This window comes from Musa acuminata, chromosome BXJ3-5 (assembly GCF_036884655.1).
Source record: "Musa acuminata AAA Group cultivar baxijiao chromosome BXJ3-5, Cavendish_Baxijiao_AAA, whole genome shotgun sequence".
Classification (NCBI taxonomy): domain Eukaryota; kingdom Viridiplantae; phylum Streptophyta; class Magnoliopsida; order Zingiberales; family Musaceae; genus Musa; species Musa acuminata.
In genome coordinates this window covers 2,007,589-2,020,115 of record NC_088353.1, presented here as the reverse complement: position 1 = coordinate 2,020,115, position 12,527 = coordinate 2,007,589, and the positions used below count along the sequence as shown (strand labels likewise).

Here is a 12,527-nt window from a genome sequence, read left to right as displayed (position 1 = left end):
AAGAGATAGTTGATTTTTAATTGTTGGAAATACAATCATTCCAACAATCAACGGTAAAAGCTAATGATCTCGAGGGAAAATGAATTGGTAGATAGTCAGGATAACCAAAAATATTAAATCAATTTATCTCTTTTTCTTAGTTTGGTTAGATTTAAATAATTTTAGTTTTGTCAATCAAAATTCAAAGTTTGTTGAAGTCCCACAAGCACTATTCATCCTTTCTTAATGCTGATCCTAATAGATTAATCGTATAAAACATGGAAGTTGTATTACTATAGTTGAAATTTGTATTCGTAAAATATGCAAGTTTTATTCCTATATAATCCTATTTCTAATTAGAATTTAACTATATAAATATATATTCCAATATAGTTAGTTATATTCTGAAATAAATGTGTTCCTAAAAAGTCCAAAAGATTTTTTGAGTAAATAGCCCCATATATATTAAAGATCTCCTTGGTTTTAGGATCTCGTTTCGATTTCAACATGGAAGCGGAACTTTCGGAGGGTGAAAGCGAAGAGAGGGCTCAAAGCAAGAAACAAGAGATAGAGGAGAGGGCTGATTGGTCGAACCTCAAAGCTGACACGTTGAAACTCATCGCCGATCGACTGATCATCAACATCACCGACTACATCTGTTTTCGTTGTGTTTGCAAGGCATGGCGTGCCACCAACCCTCAGAGCCGCTCGCACCCTCCCCAGCTCCCGTGGCTTGTTCTGGGATGCGAAGATGACTTCGACCGTCTCGTCTTCTACTCCTTCTCGGACTCGAGAGTCCACAAGATCAAGCTTCCAACGATCGGTGATATGGTCGTCATCAATGGCTCGTCCGATGGATGGCTCGTCCTCGAAGATAGACCTTCCTCGAGCATCTCTCTTCTAAATCCTCTCACAGGTGTTCAAATCCATCTCCCATCGGCCCCAGGTCAACTGAGGAGCATCCATACTGCCACTCATGACAATGCCGATGCGAGCATCACAAAGGAATTCATGCAAGCACTGATTTGGAAGATTTCGATGTCTTCAAACCCACTGGCGACCGATCAAGATTGCACCATGATTGTTATCGCCTCTTGGAACCGTGCTCTCCTATCCATTCGTTTCGGGCACGACGATGACTGGAGCTTGCTAGATGACACGACCGTGTACCTCGATGTCATCTACTTCAAAGGAAGCTTTTATGCTATAGATTACACCGCACAAGTCTTCATGTTCGACTCCCAACTCAAGAAAGTGGCCATCACCGAGCCTCGACAAGAATCGACCAACACATTATGGCAGTTCGCAGAGTTATCAGGTGAGCTCGTAGTCCTCGGAAACATGGTGTCCGAGAACCCTATCGTCGATGAGTGGGAAGGTACTATGACGTTCACGACGGAGAGGATCGATATCTTAAAGTTGAACATGGAAGGTTTGATATCATCGTCACTAGAGGAGACAAAGAGCTTAGACGACCACATACTTTTCTTAGGCGTTACTTCTCGATCTATCTCACGCCCAGCCGCCCAATACCCACATGGAAAACACAACACTATCTACGTTCATGAGGTTTATTCTTGGCACGATGACGAACTTGCTTGTTGTAGGTCAGGAGTATATGACATAGAGACTGCCTCTTTGAGGCCTCTACCATACAACCATGATAATAGTGAAGTAATATTGGATTGCATCATAAACATTTGGCACGAGCCATGCCTATTTTAGTATACCACATCTTCGTTGATGGATTACTATGTTGTATTTCTCTATGGGGTTCGTAATTTTCTTATTTATAATATTGGTAGGATCTTCCATATAATCAAATGTTTGTTATACAAGTGTTTTTTCTCTCTTTTTATTTCTTACTCTCATTTTAGCAATAATCGCATTGCATGATCATAAGTTTCGGCCTACTCGATCATTCGACTATCATTTTTCGTCTTAGGAGGTTGCATCACTTTCATGATTTTCATCCATTGGTTTTCTTTTTTGGGTTCAAATTTATTATATGATTCCTCCATTTACGATTTACGAGTGTGTGTGTGTGTGTCTCAAATTTTCAAATAAGGAAGTAGGTAAAGATTAACAACACAACAAGGAGAAGAGATACATTTCTCTTTAGAGATATTTTTTACACTTAGAGATACATTTCTCTTTAGAAGACTGAAGAAGAGAAACTTTACCGATCAAGTGTGAGATCAAATGTAAATGAATTCTCAACGAATGCTTGGATTCACTTGCCTCAAGCACTTGGATTCACTTTTTTTTGTGTAATAGTACTACCACTGTTTAATCGAAACGATGTCGCCACCATTGCTCCTACATAATCTATTTTTTTATGATAAAATTAATTAATAAATTTAAAAATCTAATCCTATATTAAGCTAAGCAATACATAAGATGCTTCGATTAAGCGTGTAGACTATCGGAGAATCAGATATTGGGCCAAAAATATGTGTCGAAGGTTGATGTGCCTAAGGATTGATCGACGAGCTGAAGGTTCGGATGACGTGAAGCTAAAAGTTCTATCGATGTGCTAAAGCATTTGTGGCATAAATCATGTCATTAGTTCCAAATGACATGATGGTAAAATCGTCGTTCGTTCGGGAGTCCACATGCCGAAATCCTCGGATCAAACATATTTACAAGCTACGGATAAAACCATGCAGGTTATACCTTGAAAAATATGGTAAAAATCCTGTGAAATTGCCTAAAGAACTTACCTGGTGTTACTTAAACATGAACATAATTTATTTGGTTCGCTAAATTTTTGATCGGCAGAATCTTAAACACCAAACACATGACTTCTTTTTATATGAATGAGTTACTATGAACACTGCATTAGCTTAAACACACGACCTCTTTCATGATAATGACAAGTTCATGATATCTGACCCGCCATGGAACCACGTAATGGAGAAGGAACTAAGATTATCCACCACCCAAAGTCGAGTTGTTTATTTGGGCAAATTGTAAGTGGAGCAATCAATTAGCAAATTCGAATGAAAGAAATCGGTGGATATATTTCCGTGACCACGACTACATGCATATATCATATATATATATATCATAAATATGGGAGTAGGATCAAACGAAACTGTTGATGTCTCACTATGATTATTGCTATCACCACGGAGATATATAGTGCTAAAAATTATTTATGAATATAAATATCCATTAAATACATCATAATATAGAGATTGTTATCCCGATATATGAAAACAAAACCATTGGAGATATAAGAAGCAAACAAAAATAAGTAAAAAACTAAGTTATTGAGAATTATGAGATAAATCAAAAACCTCATAGTCCACTATTTATTTATAGTACAAGGACAATAAGAATTATCTTTCGAGTAGTCTACTAAAATAAAGATGTTGCATACAATATAGGTAAAAAGCCATTGCACATTCCTTCGATGTCCCTGTGTGATATCGAAGAAAAGATATATTTTCTAAATTATATATTTCTGGCTTACAATACAAATGTTGTTCGTGATTGCTTATGATATGAAGGTGATGCATATAGATGGTATCATGGTTTCCACGAGGGTATTGGGTAGCTCAACACGAGATGGAATGAGAATTATAGCCCATGAGAAGTATGTGGTTGCATTGAAATAAAGGCTTTATAGGTTTGCTCCCAACAATCATAAAGTAATTAGTGATGAGATAAACATATACTAAGAATTAACCCCAATATAGCTTAGTATTATTTGAATATTTCCCTTGAACCATGACTAGTAAAGCAAACGTATCACAAGTTTTTTTTCTTACCGTCAACAAGCAATTAGTGATGAGGTAGATAAACTGTTAAGAGTAAAGTTTATTATCGAGGTATAGTACCCCCTATGGCTTGTCAATGCAGTACCCCTTAAGTGGTGTGTTGACTATACTGATCTCAATAAGGCATCATGGTAGAGAAATCTAGGGCGTTAACACATGCGCAGCGGAAGAACAGAAAACAAAAATCTCAGATTTCTCAAAAAATGTGTTTATCGTCGTACGAAGATTAGTGTGCAAAAACTCGTGAAACTAGAAAACACATGTGAGATAGTTATATTATCTAAGGAGATCGTATATCCCTGAAATCCTACGGATCTATGGGAGAGGATAAAGGAGGTCAGTTGTCCTCCTCTCTAACGGTGATTCATACGGTAGGAACTGCGAAGACGCTCCTCGAATCACTATCCAAATCTCCATATGCCCTTGCTAGTTGAGAAGGAGAAGAGGGAGAGGAGAATAGGAGGTGGCGGTAAGAAAAAACTTAGCTTATGACCCTTTGGTTCCCTCCTATTTATAAATGTCCCATATCAACTTAACCCTAATGGATCGTGCTCTATTGGGTATTGAATCCATCTAATTACTCAAGCATCTTAGATTAGTGAGTGTCTACCCAATAATCTCTTATTAGCTCTTATTGGATCTCATCTATGAGATCCAATAATTTAGTGGCTTAATGGATATCCAATAAGATAGGGGTTCCAACGAATATCTTATATTTAAACCTCTACTCGTCGTAACACCTACCATATGTGTGTGTGATCTTCTAAGTCCAATATCGAGCTAGTCGTGAGTCATACCTGTTAGAACTTCTTCTGGCTTAGTGAATCATTATCTCTATAATAATTGTCATCTTATCGACTACCGGTGTACTAGGCCACTATGTTGCAGTCCCCACATAATATAAGAGAATCCAATCATTTTGATATATATATTCTCAATTACTATGTACCTATAGTCTCTCATCCATCTAATATCCCTGAGATCGTATACTGAGCATAGTACTGTCAGGCCCATATGGTTTCTCCTTGAGTCTTGCTCTAATCGGATTCTCCCGGATAACTCTTTCTCTCTCAATTCGAATAATCATGACTAAGGATTTGTTTAAGTAAGAACATATAAAATATTTATCTTATGATATCAAGAGTGGATGATCCTCTATCGACACTTAATAGTCATCATAAAGTTAACTACCACTCTTGATGACCGACTGTGCTAGATCTAGTGTTGGGAAATCTTGGGGGCGACATCACATGTGTAGCGGAAGAACAAGAAAAACAAAATCCTCTATTCCCAAAAAGATATTCGTCATCATGCAAAGATTGGTGTGTAAAATCCGCGAAACTTAAAATTGCGTATAGAGTAGATTATGTTACCTAGGGAGATCGTATATCCCTGTTTCCTTACAGATCTTTAGGAGAGGGTGAAGGAGGTCAAGTGTCCTCCTCTCTAGCGGTGATCCACACAGCAGGGCTGCGACGACGCTCCTTGAAACTCCAGGCCTGCTCTAAGGTGGAGAGGGGAAGGAGAATAGGAGAGGCAAGCAAAGACTCTAACCTATGAGGCTCTGAATCCCTCCTATTTATAAAGGTCCCATGTCAAACCCTAATAGATCCTCCCCAAGTGGGTATTGGATTTGCATCCAATAAGACAAGGGCTCCGTTGGATATCTCATATCCGAACCTCTACTCATCGCAATGCCTACTATATATGTGTGACCCTCTAGGCCCAATATCGAGTTGGCTGTGAGTCATACCTATCAGAACTCCTTCTAACTTAGTGAATTATTATCTCTGTAATAATTCACTCGACTCATCAACTACGGACGTACTAGGCCACTACGCCGTATTCTCCAAACGATAAGGGGAATCCAATCCATTGGACATGTCTGTCCTCAATTACTGTGTACCTATAGTCCCTCATCTATCTAATATCCCAGAGACCATATATCGAGCATGGTGTTGTCAGACCCATACGGTTTCTACTCGAGTCTCGCTCTAATCGGATTCTCCCGGAGAACTCTTTCTCTCTTAACCTGAATGACCCTGGCCAGGGATTTGTCTGAGCAAGAATACATGAGATATTCCTCTCATGACGCCGAGAGTGGATGATCCTCTATCGACACTCAATAACCCTCGTAAGGTCGACTACCACTCCCAATGACCAGCTATACTAGATCTGGGATAGCCAAACCTATAAGTCTGGTATCAAAGAGTGGAGCACTCATACAGGACATCCTTGGTGTCTCAAGTCTAAGCACCAGATATACCACTAGGACTATAGAATCATTGTCTGACAATAATGCATCATCAACCATTCAGCATTCCGTAAGCGGATCAATCAGTGAACTCATCCTCCAATGAGCACTTGTACTATATCCCTAGTGTCCCTACACGAGCAGCTATGAGACCAACTGCATCCATCATATGGATGGGTATACAGCATACCAGTCTATCCGGTTATCATGATGTCCCTCTCGAGTAACCTATGACCGGGATTATTTAGGATTTGTGTTTAAAAATGAATCGATCTCATTATCGTGATCTCATCACGATCCGATTCCCATTGCACAAATCTAAGGACATCACAATATATATATGCATATATGCAATAGTTATAAAGTGATATATGCCAAAATATAACAAGCAAAAAGATTCGGTATCAAGTCACACGTGCCATCACTCACGTGATTGGCTGGTTGGGCACCTATGACTAACATCTAGAACTTCTAAACTTATACATCTGGTATCAAAGAGTAGAGTACTCATGCAAGACATCCTTAGTGTCTCAAGTCTAAGGACCAAGTACACCTATTGGGACGACAAAATCATTGTTTGACAATGAGGTATCATTAACCATCCAGCATTCCGTGAGTGGATCAATCAGTGAACTCATTCTCTAATGAGCACTTACACTGTAGCCCTAGTATCCCCACACCAACAGCTATAAGACCAGTCGCCTCCATCATATGAACGAGTATATGACACACCAATCTGTTTGGTTATCTCGACGTCCCTCTCGAGTAACCTATGACTAGGATTTTTTTAGGCTTTGTGATTAAAAGTGAATCGATCTTATTATCGTGATATCATCACGATATGATTCTCATTGCATAGATCCATAGACATAACAATATATTTATGCATCAAGCAATATAAAGTGAAAAAATATCATAATAATAATAAGTAAAAAGAGTACATGTCATGTTACACGTGCTATCACTCACGTGATTGGCTTGCAAAGCACCTATGACTAGCATGTACGAAGGACAACTACCCCGTCCCTCAAATTGATTAGTTGTTCATGCTATCTCGGTTCACGAGCCCCTCACTTTTATGTAGTTTTCGGTTTCATAAGTTTTTCGCTTCTAATTATCATATGATTTGATATAAATCTATTTTAGAAAATTAATTTTTATTTTGTTTTATTGCTGCGCATATGATGCTCTCCTATGTTTCACAATAAGAGGAAGATTGAGGCTAAGAAGAGAAAGTTCTTAAAGATATCACAGAGGCTAAAATGAGATAATAAACCTCACCCCCCATGGCTAAGAGGGATTTATAAGGTAAGGATTGACCTCTCGTCTCATACATTAAAGATAAGTGTCTTATTAGATATCGTTTCCAATAACTCTTCAAGTTGGATTTGAAGAGACGCTAATTAATGAAGGTGATACCCTAACTTCCTAATTAATTGCAACATGGTGGTATATTAGAAAGGGTAGGAAGCACACCTCCCTTGAAAGTGAAGGCAATCCCAACCCTTCAAGGGATACCTTGGAAAGCATAAAGATCCCCAATATGTCCCCACGAAGGTGAATACTTTAAGGTACACCTAAGATCATGAAAATATGTGTCCAAAGCATGAATGTTAAGAAAACCCAACCCGTATAAGAAGAAACTTATCATAACAGAAGGTCGAAGGGAAAATTTGCCCGATATACATAGGTCGGGAGAACCCGACCCCATGAGAAGAAACCCACTACAATAGTGGAAGGCATAAGAAAAAATATATTCGAGATGTATGTTTTGGAAAAGCTTGATCATATAAGAAGAAATGTATCATGATAAAATATACAAATGAAAATATGCCCAAGATATATGGATCGACAAAACCCAATCTTTAGAGGGCCCCATTAGAAATGCACCCAAGGTGCTCAAGGTGTTGAGGTTGGGAACCTTCGGCCTTCGCATGTGCCCTAGGTGTGAAAGTCAAGCACAACATGCTTTGAGAATGCCCAAATGGGGTCAGGGTACTACCCGATCTCCCCATTTGAGATGGGGAGGTTAGGCACCCTAACCCCCCTCGTTGTCTAAACTAAGGCAGTCAAGTGCCCCGACCTCCCCCTATTGTTTAAGGTGGGGAGGTTTGGTAGTACCTTAACACCCATTTGGGCATTCCAAAACATGTTGGTCAAGCACCCTCTATTCCCTTTGAGACAAGGAATCAAAGGAGTATAAAATCAATATGTTAGATGAGTTAGATGTCAAAACCCTCGTTAAAGAGCTCCCAAGCATGCTTTTGGGGTTAACAAATAATAGAGAAGGTATCGATAACCAATCACCGGATATAGAAAAAAAAAACAAAAGTTGCTCCTCACTGGTTTACCCATGTAGATAGGTCCAATGTAAAAAGTTGTAGGCTTACTCCACCCTTATCATCTATGTAGACAAATGGTCAAATTAAAATTGTCAGAGGTGGTTAAACTCTACTTTCTTGTAGAATATTTCATGGAATATATCACCCATTTATTACCAAGTATAATAGCTTACTTTTTAATAGGGCTATGAGGATCATTTTATATCATTTATTATTGTATTCATCTATCTCAAATTACTAACATAGGCATCGGAGGAATCAGGTTAGGAAACTCCTCTCAACCTCGATCTTCATGTAGGTGACACTTCGAGAACTCAATATTTTTACCTTAAATGCACCTCAGCCACACCTCAGAGATCCCTATGCACATGGGTCAGAATTGCATCGAGCTAACCAGGATATTGACAATATTTTTTATAACAATATCTATCTTGGTGCTAAGATCATGATCGGATATAGACTCTTAAGTTGGAATATGATAATAGAACATTAGATCAAATAAAATTATTAATGTCCCATAATAATTATTACTAAATTGAAAGAAGAAAAAATAACTTGTTGCCATCACCATAGAGATATAGATTATGCTAAAAATTATTTACAAATATAAATATCCATGAAATATATCATAATACAGAGAATGTTATCCCAATGTATTAAAACAAAACAATTCAAGATATAAGAAGCAAACAAAACTAAATAGAAAAATAAGTTATTGAGATTCATAAAATATATCAAAAAAGTTATAATCCACAATGACGATAGTAAGATTTAGTTATTATCTAAGGTGGTAAAAAAGAATATACTAAAATAAGGATGGTGTAAACCACATGGGTAACATTCCAGTACATATCCTTTCAAATCCATTATGTGGTGTTGGCATGAAAGAGGCATTCTCTAAATCATATATTCCATGCCTACAATATATATCTTGTTCTTTATCATCATCCATGATATAAACATGATGTATATAGATAGTATCATGTTTTCCATGAGGATATTGGGATATTGGGCATGAGATGGAGCGAGAATTAACACCTAGGAAAAGTATGTGATTGCCTATGCTCTTTGCCTCCTCCAGCGATGGCACTAGACCTTTCATATTCAACTTTAGGATATCTATCCTCTCTGTCGTGAGAATCGTAAGATTCTCCATTGCATGGTCAACGGAGTTCTCGATCAATATGTTTCGAAGGACTATAAGTTCATTTGATAACTCTGCAAATTGCCATAACAAGTTGTTTGTTTCCCGTTGAGGACCGTCGATAGCCACTTTCTCAAAGAATGAATTGAAGATGAACACCTGTGCAATTTCGTCTACAGTATATAAGTTTCCTTTGAAGTAAGTGACATCATGATACTTGCTCCTATCATCCAACAAAGTCCATAAACCATCCTCCCGTAAACGGATAGAGAAAAGCGCATCATTCAAGGTGGAGATAATGACGATGATGCAATCATGATCATACATTGATGGGTTTGAAGATATTGCAATCTTCAATATGGATAGGTAATAATCTTCAATGTTTATTAAATAACTCGGGAGCGCTGGGAGATGGATATGAGCACCTGTGAGAGGATTTAGGAGAGAAAGGAATCGAGAAGTTTTATGATCAAGGACTAGCCATCCATCACATGAGCCAATGATGTGTTCATCATTTGTTGGAGGTCGAATTGAGTGAAATGTTTCATCTGAGAAGGAGTAGAAGATGAGACGATTGATATCGTAGTCACATCTCATGAGCAACCATGGGAGTTGAGGAGGGTGCGTGAGACCATGGTGGTTGACAGCGTGCCATGTCTTGCAGACGCCATGAAAACGAATATAATCAGCAATGTCGATGGTGAGTTGATCGGCAATGAGTTCCAGTATATTCATATCGAGATTTGACCAATCAACTCTTTCCTCTTCTGTGCATTTAGCTCTCTTTTCTCCTTCACCCTTAAAAGGTCTTCCAACCATGTTGAAGGATGAAACACTATCCTAAACCCTAATTCAAGGAGATATATATAGATTCATTTACCCCCCAAAAAAAAATCTCATGTTTTGAGCTTCTACATGAGAGCAGCCCAATATCAAGAATTTAATATTTGTAAATATTAAATATTTATAAATATCATTTTTTTTTGTATATGTATGGGAGTTGTCTTTCTAAAATATGAAAATTGTATTAGTAGAATATGAAAGTTACAATCTTCCTATATAGTTATATTCTTAAGTAGTTATATTTCTAATTTAAATAGGATGGTTGTTTAGGATTTACATGGATAGTTGTAATCCTAATATATTAGGAGACTTGCAACAATATTACTAATGTGAGGATATTTGTATTTTACATTTTGGGATTTAAATCCTTTCTATAAATTTGAAAGCTCATTTACGATGAAGGTAGGAGACTATTCATTCCACAAGAAATATCTTCCGATCACTCATTTGTGCTCCTCGATCCATCATAAAGTTTCATTTGTGCAGATAGATACTTGATCTCTTTGAGGAGATCGGCCTCCTAAGATTTGTCAAAAGACTGAATAATATTTCATTGCTCGATGAAAAAAAAAATATATATATCCATATTTATAGAGTTAGTCCACGATGACTTGAACTCTTAATAATAAATAAATATTAAATAAACTCTTATCTAATTTTTACTGAACTAAACAAACTCAATAAACATTATTCAAATAAAGATATCCTAATACTATATCATTTGCTACAAATCCCTCGAGAATAATCGCCAACCACCTTTTTCTTGTTTTTTTTTCTTAAGAACAATAGCTTCATGGCACCACCTAATAAAGAATCAACTATCCATCACCGAAAGTTTACTTGTTTATTGTATAGTATAAGCTTGCAATCCTTTTTGTATTGCCACTCGATCATAGGAAATTGGTTGATGTATATCCATCCTGGTGCTGAGATCATCACTGCATGCATGTATCATACAAGTGATGCAGCTTCCTAAGTTGGAATATGGCAGCAGAACATGATTATTACTAAATTCATAGAAAAAAGAAAAGAAAAACTTGCTGCCATCACCATTGAGATGTAGATTATGCTAAAAATAATCTATGAAATCCATCATAATATCGAGTTTGTTAGCACAAACCATTCGAGATACAAGAAGCTAACAAATTAACTAAAAAAATAAATTATTGAGACTCAAAAATAAAAAAGGTTATATAATCCACCATTCACAGTGTGATGACAATAAGGCTTAGTTATTGTTTAAGGGAGTAAAACAAAATTAGAGCACTAAAATAAGCATGGTGTATACCACATGGGTAAATAGCCATTACATATCCTTTCATTTTTACCGTGTGATATTGGTTTGAAAGAGACATTCTCCAAATCATATATTCCAGATCTACAATATATATCTCTTTTGTCATCACTCATAGCATAAACGTGATGCATATAGATAGTATTAGATTTACCATGTGAGTATTGGGCAACGGGGTATGAGATGGAGCGAGAATTGATGCCTAAGAAAAGTATATGATTGTCTATGTTATTTGCCTCCTCCAATGATGGCAGTGGACCTTTTAGGTTCAACTTTAGGATCTCTATCCTCTCCGTTATGAAAATTATAGCATTCTCCACCATATTGTAAACGGGATCCTCAATGATTATGTTTCGAAGGACAACAAGCTCATCTGATAACTCTGCAAACTGCCATAACATATAGCTTAATCCTCGTTGAGCACCGATGATAGCCACTTTCTCCAAGAGGGAATTGAACATGAAGACCTGTGCAGTTTCATCCACAGCATAAAAACTTTCTTTAAAGTAAATAACATCATGGAATTTACTCGTGTCATCCACCAAGGTCCATTCATCGTCCTCGCCTAAACGGGTAGAGAGGAGAACATGGTTTAAGGTGGAGATAATGACGATGATGCAATCTTGATCATATATTAAAGGGTTCGAAGATATTGCAATCTTCAATATCGACGGGTAAGAATATTTAGTATTCCTTAAATGACTTGGGAGTGCTGGGAGATAGATATGAGTATCCGTGAGAGGATTTAGGATAGAGAGGATCCAAGAAGTATTATGATCGAGAACTAGCCATCCATCACATGAGCCAATGATGTGTCTATCATCTGTCGGAACTTGAATTGAATGGATTCTCTCATCTGCGAAGGAGTAGAAGATGAGACGATTCA

General features: G+C 37.3%; 2 protein-coding genes across 2 annotated transcripts; one reads left to right on the top strand and one right to left on the bottom strand.

Moving 5' to 3' along the window:
* The first annotated feature begins 470 nt into the window (after positions 1 to 470).
* On the top strand, positions 471 to 1,704 carry LOC135639129 (putative F-box protein At1g65770). The gene has a single exon (XM_065152905.1). The coding sequence runs from the start codon at positions 487 to 489 to the stop codon at positions 1,702 to 1,704; it is 1,218 nt and encodes a 405-aa protein (XP_065008977.1). The 5' UTR covers positions 471 to 486.
* A 7,461-nt stretch (positions 1,705 to 9,165) lies between these two features.
* On the bottom strand, positions 9,166 to 10,323 carry LOC135639127 (uncharacterized). Its single transcript, XM_065152903.1, has one exon. The coding sequence runs from the start codon at positions 10,321 to 10,323 to the stop codon at positions 9,166 to 9,168; it is 1,158 nt and encodes a 385-aa protein (XP_065008975.1).
* Between the last annotated feature and the right edge of the window lie 2,204 nt (positions 10,324 to 12,527).

Excerpts from the sequence above, each read along its gene's own strand:
- LOC135639129 (XM_065152905.1), top strand. The coding sequence starts at position 487 with ATGGAAGCGGAACTTTCGGAGGGTGAAAGCGAAGAGAGGGCTCAAAGC.
- LOC135639127 (XM_065152903.1), bottom strand. The coding sequence starts at position 10,323 with ATGGTTGGAAGACCTTTTAAGGGTGAAGGAGAAAAGAGAGCTAAATGC.